The sequence below is a fragment of the Astyanax mexicanus genome, chromosome 20, assembly GCF_023375975.1.
Source record: "Astyanax mexicanus isolate ESR-SI-001 chromosome 20, AstMex3_surface, whole genome shotgun sequence".
Taxonomy (NCBI): Eukaryota; Metazoa; Chordata; class Actinopteri; order Characiformes; family Acestrorhamphidae; genus Astyanax; species Astyanax mexicanus.
In genome coordinates this window covers 22,207,866-22,221,519 of record NC_064427.1, presented here as the reverse complement: position 1 = coordinate 22,221,519, position 13,654 = coordinate 22,207,866, and the positions used below count along the sequence as shown (strand labels likewise).

General features: G+C 38.0%; 1 protein-coding gene across 2 annotated transcripts in view; it reads left to right on the top strand.

Moving 5' to 3' along the window:
- The first annotated feature begins 1,293 nt into the window (after nucleotides 1–1,293).
- The window catches only part of aak1b (AP2 associated kinase 1b), a 35,430-nt gene continuing 23,069 nt past the window's right edge, over nucleotides 1,294–13,654 (top strand). Inside the window, exons 1-6 of one of the 2 annotated variants that reach the window (XM_049468369.1) lie at nucleotides 1,294–2,820; nucleotides 5,772–5,890; nucleotides 6,707–6,815; nucleotides 11,458–11,600; nucleotides 12,867–12,988; nucleotides 13,297–13,378. In XM_049468369.1, coding sequence (XP_049324326.1) covers nucleotides 2,658–2,820; nucleotides 5,772–5,890; nucleotides 6,707–6,815; nucleotides 11,458–11,600; nucleotides 12,867–12,988; nucleotides 13,297–13,378 — 738 coding nt within the window. In that variant the 5' untranslated portion in view covers nucleotides 1,294–2,657. The remainder of the gene's footprint in view (nucleotides 2,821–5,771; nucleotides 5,891–6,706; nucleotides 6,816–11,457; nucleotides 11,601–12,866; nucleotides 12,989–13,296; nucleotides 13,379–13,654) is intronic. The other variant, XM_049468370.1, reaches the window with a different exon arrangement.

Sequence of the window (13,654 nt, the reverse complement as noted above, 5' to 3'; positions counted from 1 at the left end):
AGCTGTGATTGGTTAAAATTGTCCCAAGTCCTCACTCTGATTGGCTCGCCATTCATATACAAAAGCTGCCTACGCAATGGGTGAGGGTGGGGCGTGTTAGAATACGGGTGTAAAAGAAACTTTTAAGATTCATTGAACAAATATATAGTACTACATTTACGTGAAAATGTTATTTTTAAAAGCTTTTTGTTCGAAATATGTTAACATGTGTTAAATGTTTAAGGGACATACATGGCGTGATATGTACAATTCCTGCTTTATTATACATGACATGTTTTAAATGTAAGAAAAAACAGACACAAACACACACCAATGACTACTTTACATTCTGGTTACAGTCTAATTACAAATAGGTTGTGCATTCAGTACAGCCACTTTTACCTGATTTAGACTATCTGAAAGCCTATTTAGAAATCTGAAAACAGTTGCTGTAATACAGGGGCGTAGCAGCAAATTCTGGGCCCTGTACACTCTCAATGTCAGTGGGCCATGCCAGTACACAAGGAACGTGAGCAAAAAAAGGTCCACTTTTCCCACCACTACCCCGCCCATGCTTTTATAAACTGTATTTGACTACTGTACTATACTTATTTACTATAGTTCTACTTATACAACATTGTTTGTAAACAAAAAACACATGACACGTTTCAATAAATAGTGTATATAAAAATACTAAATAAAATCTACAGGGGAAATCTTGTCAAACGTTTTTTTACAGTGTAACTGTGTGTCTAAATAGTCATATTGGAAATTGAACCGAAAAGGCATTTTTACCCATCCATTTAGCATTAAATTTTAATGGGTAAATAAAACAATACAGAGTAAAAAGTGTGTTTTTACGGAGTCCCTAAAGTTACGTGTTTTTATTTTTTTGTGCTCACCACTTAGTAAGTGGTGCTCATCGCTTATTATATGATACTTAGTATGTGGAGCTCACCACTTAGTATCTGGTGCTCACAACTGAGTATGTGGTGCTTAGCATGTGGTGCTCACCACTTAATATGTAGTGCTTAGTATCTGGTCCTCACCACTTAGTATGTGGCGCTCGCCACTTTTTTCACCTAATAAAAATGCACCAAGTCTCTTCAGGCCCTAAATCAGTAACTAAATGTAAAAATACTGTAATGATGGGTTCTAAGTTCTGTTTTAAGACCCACTGTCCGGTTCTGCGCGAACCCAGTACAGCTGTGTTGCTGTGCCGAACATCTGGACTGCATTAATGCGCATCACACACACATCTGCTTGGTTCCGCTAATCTACAGACGCTGCGCTGCGCTGCACCGCGCATGTGTGTGATCTGTAGATCTGCGCTGCTCCAGCGCCCCGCCGGACTCTGACTCCGGCTCCTCTCTCAGAACCGCCGCAGCGCATCAGCCCGACCACAAGCTCCAGAACCAGCCCGGCCCGCTGCATGACCCAGCCCGCGCTGAGGAGCCGCAGTACACTGGACTCGCGCGGATACGCGCTGCACTTTTTACGGGTTTAGAGCGGCTGTGTGGGGCAGCGCGCTGTGAGGGCTGTTGGCTGCGGGTAGCTTCAGAGGCTAGCTAGCTAAAGCGCTAACTGCGATTTATCGCTTTAAAATCGCATATTTAAGTCGTTTTTTGCGAAACTCTGAGGTAAATGTCGTAGTTTAGAGGCGCGTGAAGGCGTTGTTAGAAGTGTAGTGTGTTTATGAGGGGCGGTCGTTGTACAAATCGTGTCATTTTGCGTGATTTTGATGGGGTAGAAAGCGTTAGGTGTTAGCTAAGCTAACTAGTTAGCTAGGCAGTTAGCAGCTAAGCTAACTAGCGTTAGGTAGCTCGCGAGCCCTGTCAAAACTGCGCTTTGGCTAGCCGTTAGCTTGCTAGGTAGGTTAGCTATTTTAGTTAGCCTAGCTGACAGATTTGGGGGTCGTTAGCAGATTATATATTAGCTAGTTTAGTGTATAGATACATGTATTGCTAGTTTATTAGTTGTAGACATTATTAGATCAGTGTAACCATTTTTACTAATAATTACAAGGCTGTAAACGTTTATAAGCTACATATATACACGGTTTTAAATTATAGCTAGCTACACCAGACACAATTAGCACTGGCTAGCTTATAAACAGCTGTTTGAATGACTGGCACAGGCCGAGTTTACAGATCTATTTCTCAAAATCTAAATAAAATAATTGATCACAATTAATGCTGATTATTTAACACAGCTGCTGACATCTCAAAAAACATGTTTAAGCTCATAAAAATGCAGGTAGGTTAGTGTCTCTCTTATCTGCAAAAAAGAAACACCAGAAAACATCAACATCAAGCTAACTAGCTAGCTAGCTAACAACATCTGGATGTAACCTATCTATCTAGCTACTGCTGGACAGATGTTGGATGGCAGTGGTGAGAAACACGGTGACCTTCTGCATCTCTTGTGTCTTGAGGGATTTCTGGACACACGTATAAATACACAGATATATAACCTAAACACTTGGTGGCGGTTGATGATTCAGCTGTAGCTCCTGCTGATTCAGCTCAGGGGCTTTAGGTCATTTGTTTACATACACACATCATACACAACAAACAATATACACGCACACACACACGCTTAGACCCCCACACAAATTCAAGAACAGGGTTCTGTTTTTGTTTTGTTTTTGTTAATTTTCTTCAAACCTAATTTGCACGATGAAGAAGTTCTTCGACTGCCGTAGAGAGCTGGTCAGTTCGGGCCCCGGGTCCGGAGGGGCTGGCGGGTCTGGAGGATCGAGCAGCGCCGGGGGAAACTTTATTGGACGTAATTTCACAGTGGGGCGGCACCAGGTGACCGTGGAGGAAACGCTGGCAGAAGGTGAGTAGGACAGAAGTTAAGTGTAATCTGTGGACACCTTAGGGTAATAATATCACAATATTTTAGGTATTCTCTGCTATAACAAAATATTAGTAATTTTTAAGTTTATTTCAAGAATATACTTTAACAAAGTATATTTTAACAGTCTCACACATTCAGTAGAAACCAAAAATCTATAAACTTTTGTCTGTTTTGTAAACAGACAGTAGCAGTCACCAAAACACTGGTTTTATATTAAAAAAAAAATAATAGTAACATATTTATTATGTAACAAAATTAAAAAATGAACAAAAATGAAGTAATGTAACAACAGAAATCATGTATATAAATGCAAACAAACAATTAAAAGCAAATACAGTAAATAAAACCACACATATATCACAATATGGTGTATTTTTTATTGTGTAACATTTTTTGTGATATTGTTTGCTGATTGGTTTGTATGTGTCCATGTGTCAGACATTGATGTGTTGTCATTTCAGCACCTTTTCAGGTGTTGTGCTGATTTCTTCCTCCCTGCCAGAATGCATCTCTAACCTGGTCTGTCCTGTGTAACAGATTCCCCTCTAAAATTTTTTATTTGTGTTCATAAAAAAGGGTTAATCTACAGTTACAGTAGATACAGAATCACCAGCATCGTAATCTGTTACACTTATTCTGCTGTGAATTGCACTTGCATATTGCCAAATGGAGTCTGATTTCAGCACAACATTGCAGTATTCTGCAGTAGCTCCATGATTTCTGAAAGTGAGATTGTCCAGTTAGTATTTAGAAGCTTGTTTGCTCTTTGGAATCTTGTTTTGTGAAGATCAGGATGGATGCTTGCTTCAGGTGGAGATTACTAATGGCCTGTAGAAAGTAACATGATTTTTTAAAATTATTTTTTTTATATTTCCATTTTAATTTAATTGTAAAGTAGTGAGTTTTAGATGTTGTAGCTGGATTGCCTACGGACACTTGAATACAGATCTTTGGCACTATGCTGGTTGGATAAGTCTTGATATTTGAACCTAAGGTGAAAAGTCTAGAATAGCATCTTGACTTGATCTTGAGTTATGTTCTGTAAAAATCATTATTTTGACTTATTTGATTGAATAATTTTAGTTTAGGTGCATCCCCTGCTAGAACACACCCTCACACGACTTAAATGCAAACAGTAAAGTCTTTCATCTTTAATGAAACTCTGTATTTTAACGTTAACCCCACTGACCCTGACTCGTCACTCATAAATCAGTGTTAATATATATGACTGGGCCAGCCCAACCACCCCCATTCACGGGGTCACATTGGGACATCCCTATTAAACGAGTACTGAATTGAGAGTTTTGTATTTTGTACTGGTACACTGATGTATTGTTATGAATCATAAAGTGTGAGTAAAGTGTCACGTGACCCCGGCGAGTGGTCAGAACAGCTTTGGCCTAAATCCTCTCTCTGAAATCCCTCGCCTGCTGCTGAGTAAATATTCAGCTCTGAGGGACTGCACTCATTCTATTATATTATTAGTTTTGTAATATGCATATGGAGTGTGTGTATATTGTGTGTGCGTGCTGAATGCAGTGTGTATACAATGTTTATATAGTACATTCAGGATGGATACTATTGCAAAATGTCTTCTATCTGTCTGTCTGTTTATCCATCTGCCTGTCTGTGTATGTACCTCGCTATCTGTCTGTCTATCTAAAATAGGTAGATATACTATATAGATATACATAGCCAACTATCAGTGATATTATAACACAGTGGAAGAGACTGGGAAGGACAGCGACTCTGTGCTCTGTTAATGTTAAATAAGAGAGAGGGGTCAGCAGATGTTGAGGAGCATGAGGAGCAGTGCATAATGAGAAACCAACTTTCTAGAGCCACTACATCACTACACACCTCCAAACTTCATGTAGCTTCAGATTAGATGAACAACAGTAGAGCATAGAGAGACTCATTGAATGGTGAGTTTCTATGACTGAGCAGCTCCATCCAAACCTCACATCACCAAACACAGCAATGCAGGCTAGCGGAGGATACTTTTAGAAATAAAGTGCATGCTTTGTTCAGGCTGTGTGTGGTGCATAGATATTATTTTCAGAGAGTATTTGGTGTGTGTACAGTGTATTGAGGGTGTGTGATTCTGAAGATCTCTCTGACTTTTTCAGTGTGCACTGTATGATCATATAAATTATATTTTCTGCTGTTTTTTCATCGTTTTCTTGTTTCTCAGAATCATGTTAATTTTGTTTTGTGACAGTGTGTTTTTGGATAGGCAGTGGGTGATCGTGTGATTGGTTGTATTGTTTGTTTGGTGGATCTTCTGTTTAATTTCATTTTCATGCCTGTGGTACATAGAAATAACCTGTTTGTACGTGTGCTGCATTTTGGAAACACTGGTTTATCAGGTTATCAGGCATGACTTTTATATCCGTTTACAATTTTGTAACTTCTACATTGCTTTCAGCAATAAAAATTGAAAAGGCAACAAAATGGAATGTGCGTACAGTTATACAGATATTTTTTCCTCGTGTTTGTTTGCAATATATTACTTATCCCATGATATGTGGATATAACTTTAATTATCTTTGCTGTCATCAGAATTTGTTTTTTTTTATCTCAGCAAGTAGAGCCCAAGAATGAGCTGGTTTGTTGACTTTCTTGTAAAACAGCATTTTTATTTAATATGAATTATATGAATATTATAATAGTTAAAATCGAATGCTCTTTAAAATAGTGCATTTCTCTTTTAACACTATTCTTGTGTCATGATAATAGTGTCAAAAAAGGTCTTAAAATGACAACATTGTTTATCTAAATTGATTCAGAATCAGTATATTGTGCAGACAAAAGTAGCTATCTTGGGGTCTAACTAGTATTTTTTGTTGCTATATTTAGTAAGTAAGAATTGTTGTTATTAATAATATTTAAAACGCGTATTTTGTTTTATTACTGTGTGTTTCCTGCAGGTGGTTTTGCTATTGTGTTCCTGGTGAGGACCAATCAGGGCGTTCGCTGTGCACTGAAAAGGATGTACGTGAATAACGAATATGACCTGCAGGTGTGTCGTCGTGAGATCCAGATCATGGTGAGTGTGTGTTCTCTGTCTCCTGAGCTTTCGTGCATTCCTGAGCTCTCTCTCACCTGAACTCTCTCTTATCTAAGCTCTCGCGCACACATGAGCTCTCACACACCTGAAGACCAGTTTAAAAGACCCATCACCCCAAAAAAACATTTTATAAAGAATTTCTCTTTCAAGAACTACTTGAGCCACTTCTGTCTGAACTTGGAAAAGCATGCGGGCTGATGTTCATCCAACATCCTGATCTTAGTAAGGCTCTTGAGGCTGAATGAAATCAAATCCTTACAGCAACATCAAGTAGAAAGTCTTCTCTGGACCTCTCTAACTAAAGCAGGATAAACTCTTTTAATGCCCTAAGTTCAGAATACAGCATTGAAGATGAGTCTTCCAGCATGACAATGACCTGAAACACAAAGCATATCAAGGTTCAAGAGAAGACAAGCCAATCTCCAGACTCAAACCCAATAGAAAATCTTTGGAGGGAGCTAAAACCAAGCGACAGCTGAAACCTAAAAGATCTGGAGAACATCTGTAGGGAGAAATGGGCCTAAATCCCTGTTGCAGTGAGTGCAAACATAGTCACAAACTATTCTATTGTATCAAATACTTATTTTCTAGATTTTATTTTTATATTGTCTCTCTCACAGTTGAACTGTACCTATGATAAAAATCACAGACCGTGCAAAAGCATATCAAATGCTTATTTTCCCCCCTTTTTTTCTGATATTGAATGTATAATAGATAGTTTTGTATATGTTTAGTTTATTATTAGATGATTATTCGTATTATAATGTTAATAATATGTAATGTGTGTGTGCACAGAGGGACCTGTCTGGCCATAAGAACATCGTGGGTTTCCTAGACTCCAGTGTGACGCAGGTGGGCGGAGGAGACGTGTGGGAGGTGTTCATCCTCATGGACTTCTGCAAAGGTCAGTTGCTTCACAGCTTTACACCACGACTTTCTGTGTATAATGTAGGCGTGTCTGTTGCGTTTCTGATGGTTCCAAGGTTGGCCCTACTGAAATTTAAATGCAAGTAATGTCTGAATTTCTCTTTTTATAGTCACAACAATATAAACATTTAACTTGTACTACTATTACAGCAGTAATATATTGATTCTGTCCAATTTGCTCCTTATTTTGTGAGGCCTATTACCCCACCCACTATTATATTAGGACTCCCCCTACCTCTGTCCCTGATAATTCCCACTCTATGCGTTTGTGTTCATACTGCTGCGTGACGCACTGCATGCAGAGGGGAGATGGATTTCAGTGCAACACCTATTCTTCTTCTTCTGGTTTGTTTAAAGAATGACTCAGCTTCCTGTAATTGGTCTGAAAGACTGAACCATTTAGAAAAAACATGATTCAGTAGATCCCTTTTGATGGGACTCAACTCTGGTGCTTTGGTCTGGAGTACAAGGATAAAGCAATGGTTTCTTAGGTTGGCCTACCTGAAATTTAAATGCAAGTAAAGTCTGAATTTCTCTCTTTCTAGTTATAACAACATGAAAATCAAATAATTACTACTATTACAGTAGTAATAGATTGATTCTGTGCAATTTCCTCCATTTTGTAAGGCCAATTATTCCACCCACTTATATATTAAGACTCCACCTACCTCTGTACCTGCTACAGTTTACTGTTACAGTAAATAAATTAATTTCCAGTCTGAACGTTTGTGTTCATACTGCTACGGGACACGCTGCATCAAGCGGAAACGGAATTAGGTTCAAGCCAAAACTGAAAAGCTTGAAAGTCTGGACCAAAATAACTGGGTTAGTTATTTATCCCTTAGATTATCCCTTAGAAAAAAGGCCTATAGCAAAACATAACTGATCGATCCTTCCATCCTTCCGTTTTTGAGCATTAAATATGTAGTATAAAATATAGATAAACTTGTGGTCTGTCCCAAAGTATTATATATTTTTTTATTTTTACTGTTAATAATGGCTGTTAGACAGTCTTCAGTGTTTATTTATTAAGAGGTGTTGCTTTTAGAATGTTATATACTGTATGTTATGTTTTTTCTGCACCTGAAGGACGAAACCACTAGAGGGCACCAACTCCTCAATATAAACAGTTTCTTCACTGTATCACGTGCTTCTCTCACCACACATTTCTCATTAGCCTCAGTGCGTGCCTAAAAGCAGGATGAAGCATGCAACTCCTCCTGAGCCCCCCACACACCCACACACACACAAATATATTTGTGCCAGTTCCTATTAGCAGATATTGTCCTTAACAGAATCCAGGAATTCCTCTCCCTTCTGTTAACACTCTGACCTCAGACTTGTTTTTCTTCTCCAGAAGTTTCCACACACTGATGTGGATTTCATGGTTATTTAGCGTGTACAGAGTGCGTGTTTGAAGTGTGTTCAGAGTGTGTGTTCGGAACCTGGTCACATGTTCAACAAAACAACAACAGCAGCAGCAGCAGGAGAGCTCGGGGTGGAAGTAATTTACTGCAGCAGCTTTAGAACTTGTGACAGTTTTACAGTAGCAGAAAAACACATTCCTGAGGAACCGGGGCTCTGCTGAGGTTCTGCTGTGTGCTGCAGTAAGAGACTAAGGGACTTTATGATGTTTACTGAAGAATCACTGAAGGTTCTGTGGGTCTGGCTGGAGTTGTTCTGTCTAATATTAATCTATAGTCTCAACACTGGGCACAGCACCTCACACCACCTCACCTTGGCATGTGAGGTTGCTAATTGGACCCAAGAGGTCTTGCAACATGTGTCATGGTCCAGTGAGTCGTGGTACCAGTTATTTCGGAGTGATGTTAGGGTTTGTGTGTGCTGCAGATCCCATGGATAAAGCCCTGGATCCTAGCTGTTAACAATGCACTGTGCTTTCACAGTGTTTCCACTGCTTTCACTGGTGTAACCTGCATTTCTCATTGTCTCTCTATCTCTATTGAGTGTTGACAGTATTGGATAACAGGCTTTACCAATGATCTTCCTTTAGCTCTAAATGATGCAAACGTTGTAATGTTTGCAGACGACACAACTGTGTCAATGTATGCATCTGCAAAAACACTAGTTGGTCTGACAGAGACATTAAATAATGTGTTAGAAGAAATAGAGGGTTGGGTAAAACAAAATAACTGGTCCTTAATTGATCTAAAACTGAAAATATTTTATTTGGTTCCAAGCATTTCTTAAAGCATGATCGGGGCAATTTGTTGTACCCAGGGCTAATACGAATTCCTTTCAACGTACAGTTCGATATAGAGCAATCACTGCATGGAACAAGATTCCAACTTTTATAACTGAAACAAATTCTAAGATCACCTTCAAACACGTGTAAAGAAGTATTTGGGAAAGGTTTATTGTCTTAGATAATTGTTTCCTATTTTTTAGTTTTTGCATTCATGTATTATTCTACGTTATGTGTGACATTGTCTATTTTTTTATATATGGTGTGTTTTTCTTTGTTGTGTTCTTTCCTTGTTTAAGCCTTTGTAGGTGGACTTGATAAAACTTTGATAGAATTATTTATTGTTATTGCTATAGGCATTGTGTTTTACTGTTGTAGTTGTTATTGTTATTATTATTATTATCATTATTATTATTTTTAGCAGGACCCCAGGAAGAATAGCAGGGGCATCTGCCCAAGCTAATGGGGATCCAGTAAATAAATAAATAAATGAATAAATAAATAAACAGTCACGTGTGTTTAATATACTTATCGTCACCACAGTGCTGCCATGTTTAAGGAATAACTTGCTTTTATAATCTTTGGAAAATTTATAGCAGTAAAACTGAAGAAACAGAAGTAAGTGAGGAAATTTCAGTTTCAGACAAGCTGAATTAAGGATACCAGTGACTACTTAAATTATAAATTATCATCTGTTTACAGTACTGATAAATATGCCCTGATTATGACAAGCTAACATCTGCTGCATCCAGACCTGTGACGTTACCTGAATATTACAGATACAGATAAATACAGATATCTTGTCTTTATGGGTTATTTTTGTTACACAAAGCTCTGCATGTATTTGACCAGTATATTTATGATATTTGATTTTAAGAACAAGTTTCAGACCCTAAATCTTCTCAAAACTCTGGTAAAACAGTGTCTTGGATATCAGAGGGTGTATTCATAGCTGTTCAGTGCAATAGCTTTATATGAGGGAGTTTTCAGAAATGTCCAGAAACGTGTGCTTAGAACAGCAGAGCAGACTTCACATCCAGACTGAGACCACCTGTTTGGGTAGTACCAAATTTTTGATCCGTGGTTCACAGATTGTATTCACACCTGCTATTTTAGTTCAGACTAAACGAGGTAGAAGGTGTGAAAGCAGAAAGCGAAAAGTGTACAGTGGTGATCTTTCTGATGTCTTCTAGCTGCTGATATTTCCATAACATTAAAGCGATTGGGGCCGTGTTCTGGCTGTTGTGAAAGTGTATATAACCTGGGGCTTGTATGTTAATGGAGACGAGAGTGAGACAAAAGGTAAAGGGGATTAAACAGAGAAAGCCGAGAGGAGAAAGCAGAGCCTCTCTCTGCGGATCATTACTGAGAGTGGATCTTAAGAGCTGAACGGGCTCTGCTGAGTGTTAATGGACCCTCAGCTGCTGCAGTTTTGAATGCTCTGAGGGCTCTACAGCTGTGAGCAGAATAAAGATCTACATCCAGATTTTAGATTTTTGCTGCAGCGAGACGATTCTGAGGCTCTTCACTAGGGGTGTGCCGTATCGTATCGTACGTAATAATATAGCCAACATATTTGAATATCATGAACGATATTATACCCTGAAATATTGTGCCATATCACCCATCCCTATTTATCACATCAGGGTACTACTTTTTCTTTTTTTAGCAAAATAAAAATTCACACTGTTCTCATTTCCCATTATATATCTACTAGAGACATATTATATCTGTCCAGTATAATTTATTTTACTTTAATCCTGGATATACGAAGATATTTGGAGTGCATTATTATTAGTCATGACATTCTGGATCATTGGCTTCTGTTAAAATCTGATGCAAATCTTGTATTTTTTAATATCTTAGATAGTGGTGTGCCATATCATATCATATATGCATTAATAAAATTACATTTTCATTTTGTTGCAGTAGTGTCTTCTTGAAATTAATATTATTTCCGTGTTACCGTGAAAATACCATGAATTATCGTGATATTATTTTAGGGCCATATTGCCCACCCCTACTCTTCACACACACTCGCTCACTCGCTCTCTCTGATCACTGATCAGAAACTGTTTTAATGTTCCTACAGTTACATTGCATTAACACTGCTGTAAACTCTTCGGCCTGCTTTAAATATTGTTGTGTTTTATTTTAATAGCTGAACTTTGAACTTTACTTGATTAAAAGTATGTACAGTACCAGTGAGAATTTGGACACACTTTCGAATTCAATGTTTTATTAAAAAAATTAAAATAAATCATAGTAAATGTATAGTGAAGTGATTCAGACTATGTAGAAACACAAAAGAAATCAAATAAGTGTTAAACAAACCAAAATACTCTGTGAGCTACCCTGCTAATATATATATATATGTGTGTGTGTGTGTGTGTGTGTGTGTGTGTTTGTGTAGGGGGTCAGGTGGTAAACCTGATGAACCAGCGTTTGCAGACCGGGTTCTCTGAGGCCGAGGTTCTACAGATCTTCTGCGACAGCTGCGAAGCCGTGGCTCAACTTCACCAATGCAAAACACCCATCATACACCGAGATTTAAAGGTACACACCCACTAACACACACACACACACACACATATTGTGTTGTGAGGTTTAAGCAGTGTTGGGAGTAACGGCGTTGAAATTACTTTTTTTCAGTAACGAGTAATCTAACTAATTACTCTGACTGTAGCTATAACGCCGTTACCATTTCTGACACCCGTTACTGCACGTTACTTTAGCCGCTCAATTAACTTTTTTTTTTTTTTTTTTTTTTTTTTTTTTTTTTTTACTTTGCCTTGCCCTGGCTAACCCCTCCTCTTTCCGGTGAACTTGAGCTTCTGGCCGCTGTGCCTGTAGGTTTACGTGGGTTGGCGTGGTGAAGTGAGGCACAATTGTGGCGATTTGCGTGCTCTAATCAATTCAGTGATTGCCGTGGACAGGCCAAGTTCCGATTTAAGGATGTTAAGCTCTTTTTAGCTGCTCCGGTTTTTGTGGTTCTGCTGTTTCTCTTTTGGTAAAGCTGTTTGATCCAGTTGTTAAACTGTTTTATTAATACCATTTTAACAGTCATTAGATAGTTTTTTTTGTCTATTCTTTTGTTTTGTTTATATACACATTTCCTTTGAGTGTGGCTTGGTTTGTTTAATTTCATCCCCAGGCACGTTTTTCAGTTTTTTTCCGTTTTTTTTTTTCAGTATTACAAGTCTTAGTAATTTTCTTTGGTTGTGTGGAGAATTTCATTTTTTTTTTATTTGTTAGATTAGATTTTTGTCAACATTTTGGGTTTATTTTCGTTTGTTATTTTTCTAATAATAGTAGTAAATACATAATTGATTTTCTTTCTTTTTTTATGGGCGAATAACAAAAGTAACACAATAGTTACTTTTACTGGTAACTAGTTACCTTTATAGTGGAGTAATTCCGTTCATTAGTTACTTTTTTGGAGAAGTAACGAGTAACTATAACTAATTACTTTTTCAAAATAACGTGCCCAACACTGGGTTTAAGTGTGTCAGGTTGTAAGTGTGTAAGGTTGTAAGGTTGTAAACATGCACGGTTGTAAAGCCTGTGAGGTTGTAAGCATGTGAGGTGTAAGTGTGAGAGATTGTAAGTGTGTAAGTATGTGAGGTTGTAAGTGTGTGAGGTAAGAGTGTGAGGTTGTAAGCACGTGAGGTGTAAGTGTGAGAGATTGTAAGTGTGTAAGTATGTGAGGTTGTAAGTGTGTGAGGTAAGCGTGTGAGGTTGTAAGCATGTGAGGTGTAAGTGTGAGAGATTGTAAGTGTGTAAGTATGTGAGGTTGTAAGTGTGTGTGTTGTGCTGTTTCAGGTGGAGAATATCCTGCTGCATGAGAAAGGGCACTATGTTCTGTGTGATTTCGGCAGCGCCACCAAGAAGTTCCAGAATCCTCAGAGTGAGGGCGTGACCATCGTAGAGGAGGAGATAAAGAAGTACACACACCTTCATTCTACTGTTCTTCTTCTCTCCTTAAAATGAGCTTAAATCAGTGGATTTTAAAATAGCACAGTCATATATCAGCAAGTATCTGCTTAAACAATATGTACACAAGGCAGTTTTTGATGATTTAAAAAAAAAAATGTGTGTAAAGACTTTAGAGTGTCCATGTTCTTATGAAACTAGGAAAAATGCTCTGTATGTACAAAGAGTAAATTACTGCATGATGTTAGGGTTAAAATTTCCAGATAGTATCATATTATTAATATTATTTGGTACTGTGTGTGTGGGTGGGCACGTGCAGGTATACCACTCTCTCCTATCGAGCTCCAGAGATGGTGAATCTGTATAATGGGAAAATCATCACCACCAAAGCAGATATCTGGGTCAGTATTATCTCCATATATTGAGTGATTTGTGTACACTACATCAATATCAGATTATTGAAGTTCTCGTAAACGTGCTGAACTGTTAATCATGAAAATCAGAGTTTCTGTAGTGATGTGATATAATATATATATTATTGTGGGGGAGACAGAGTGAGAGAAGATGAATCACTTCCCCCGCAGAGTATCCCTGTCAGTCTGGCCTCCGCACAAAGTAATATCAATATATAAAATAAACATAATATGTAATTTATTGCATGGAGAACGATCCCTTTC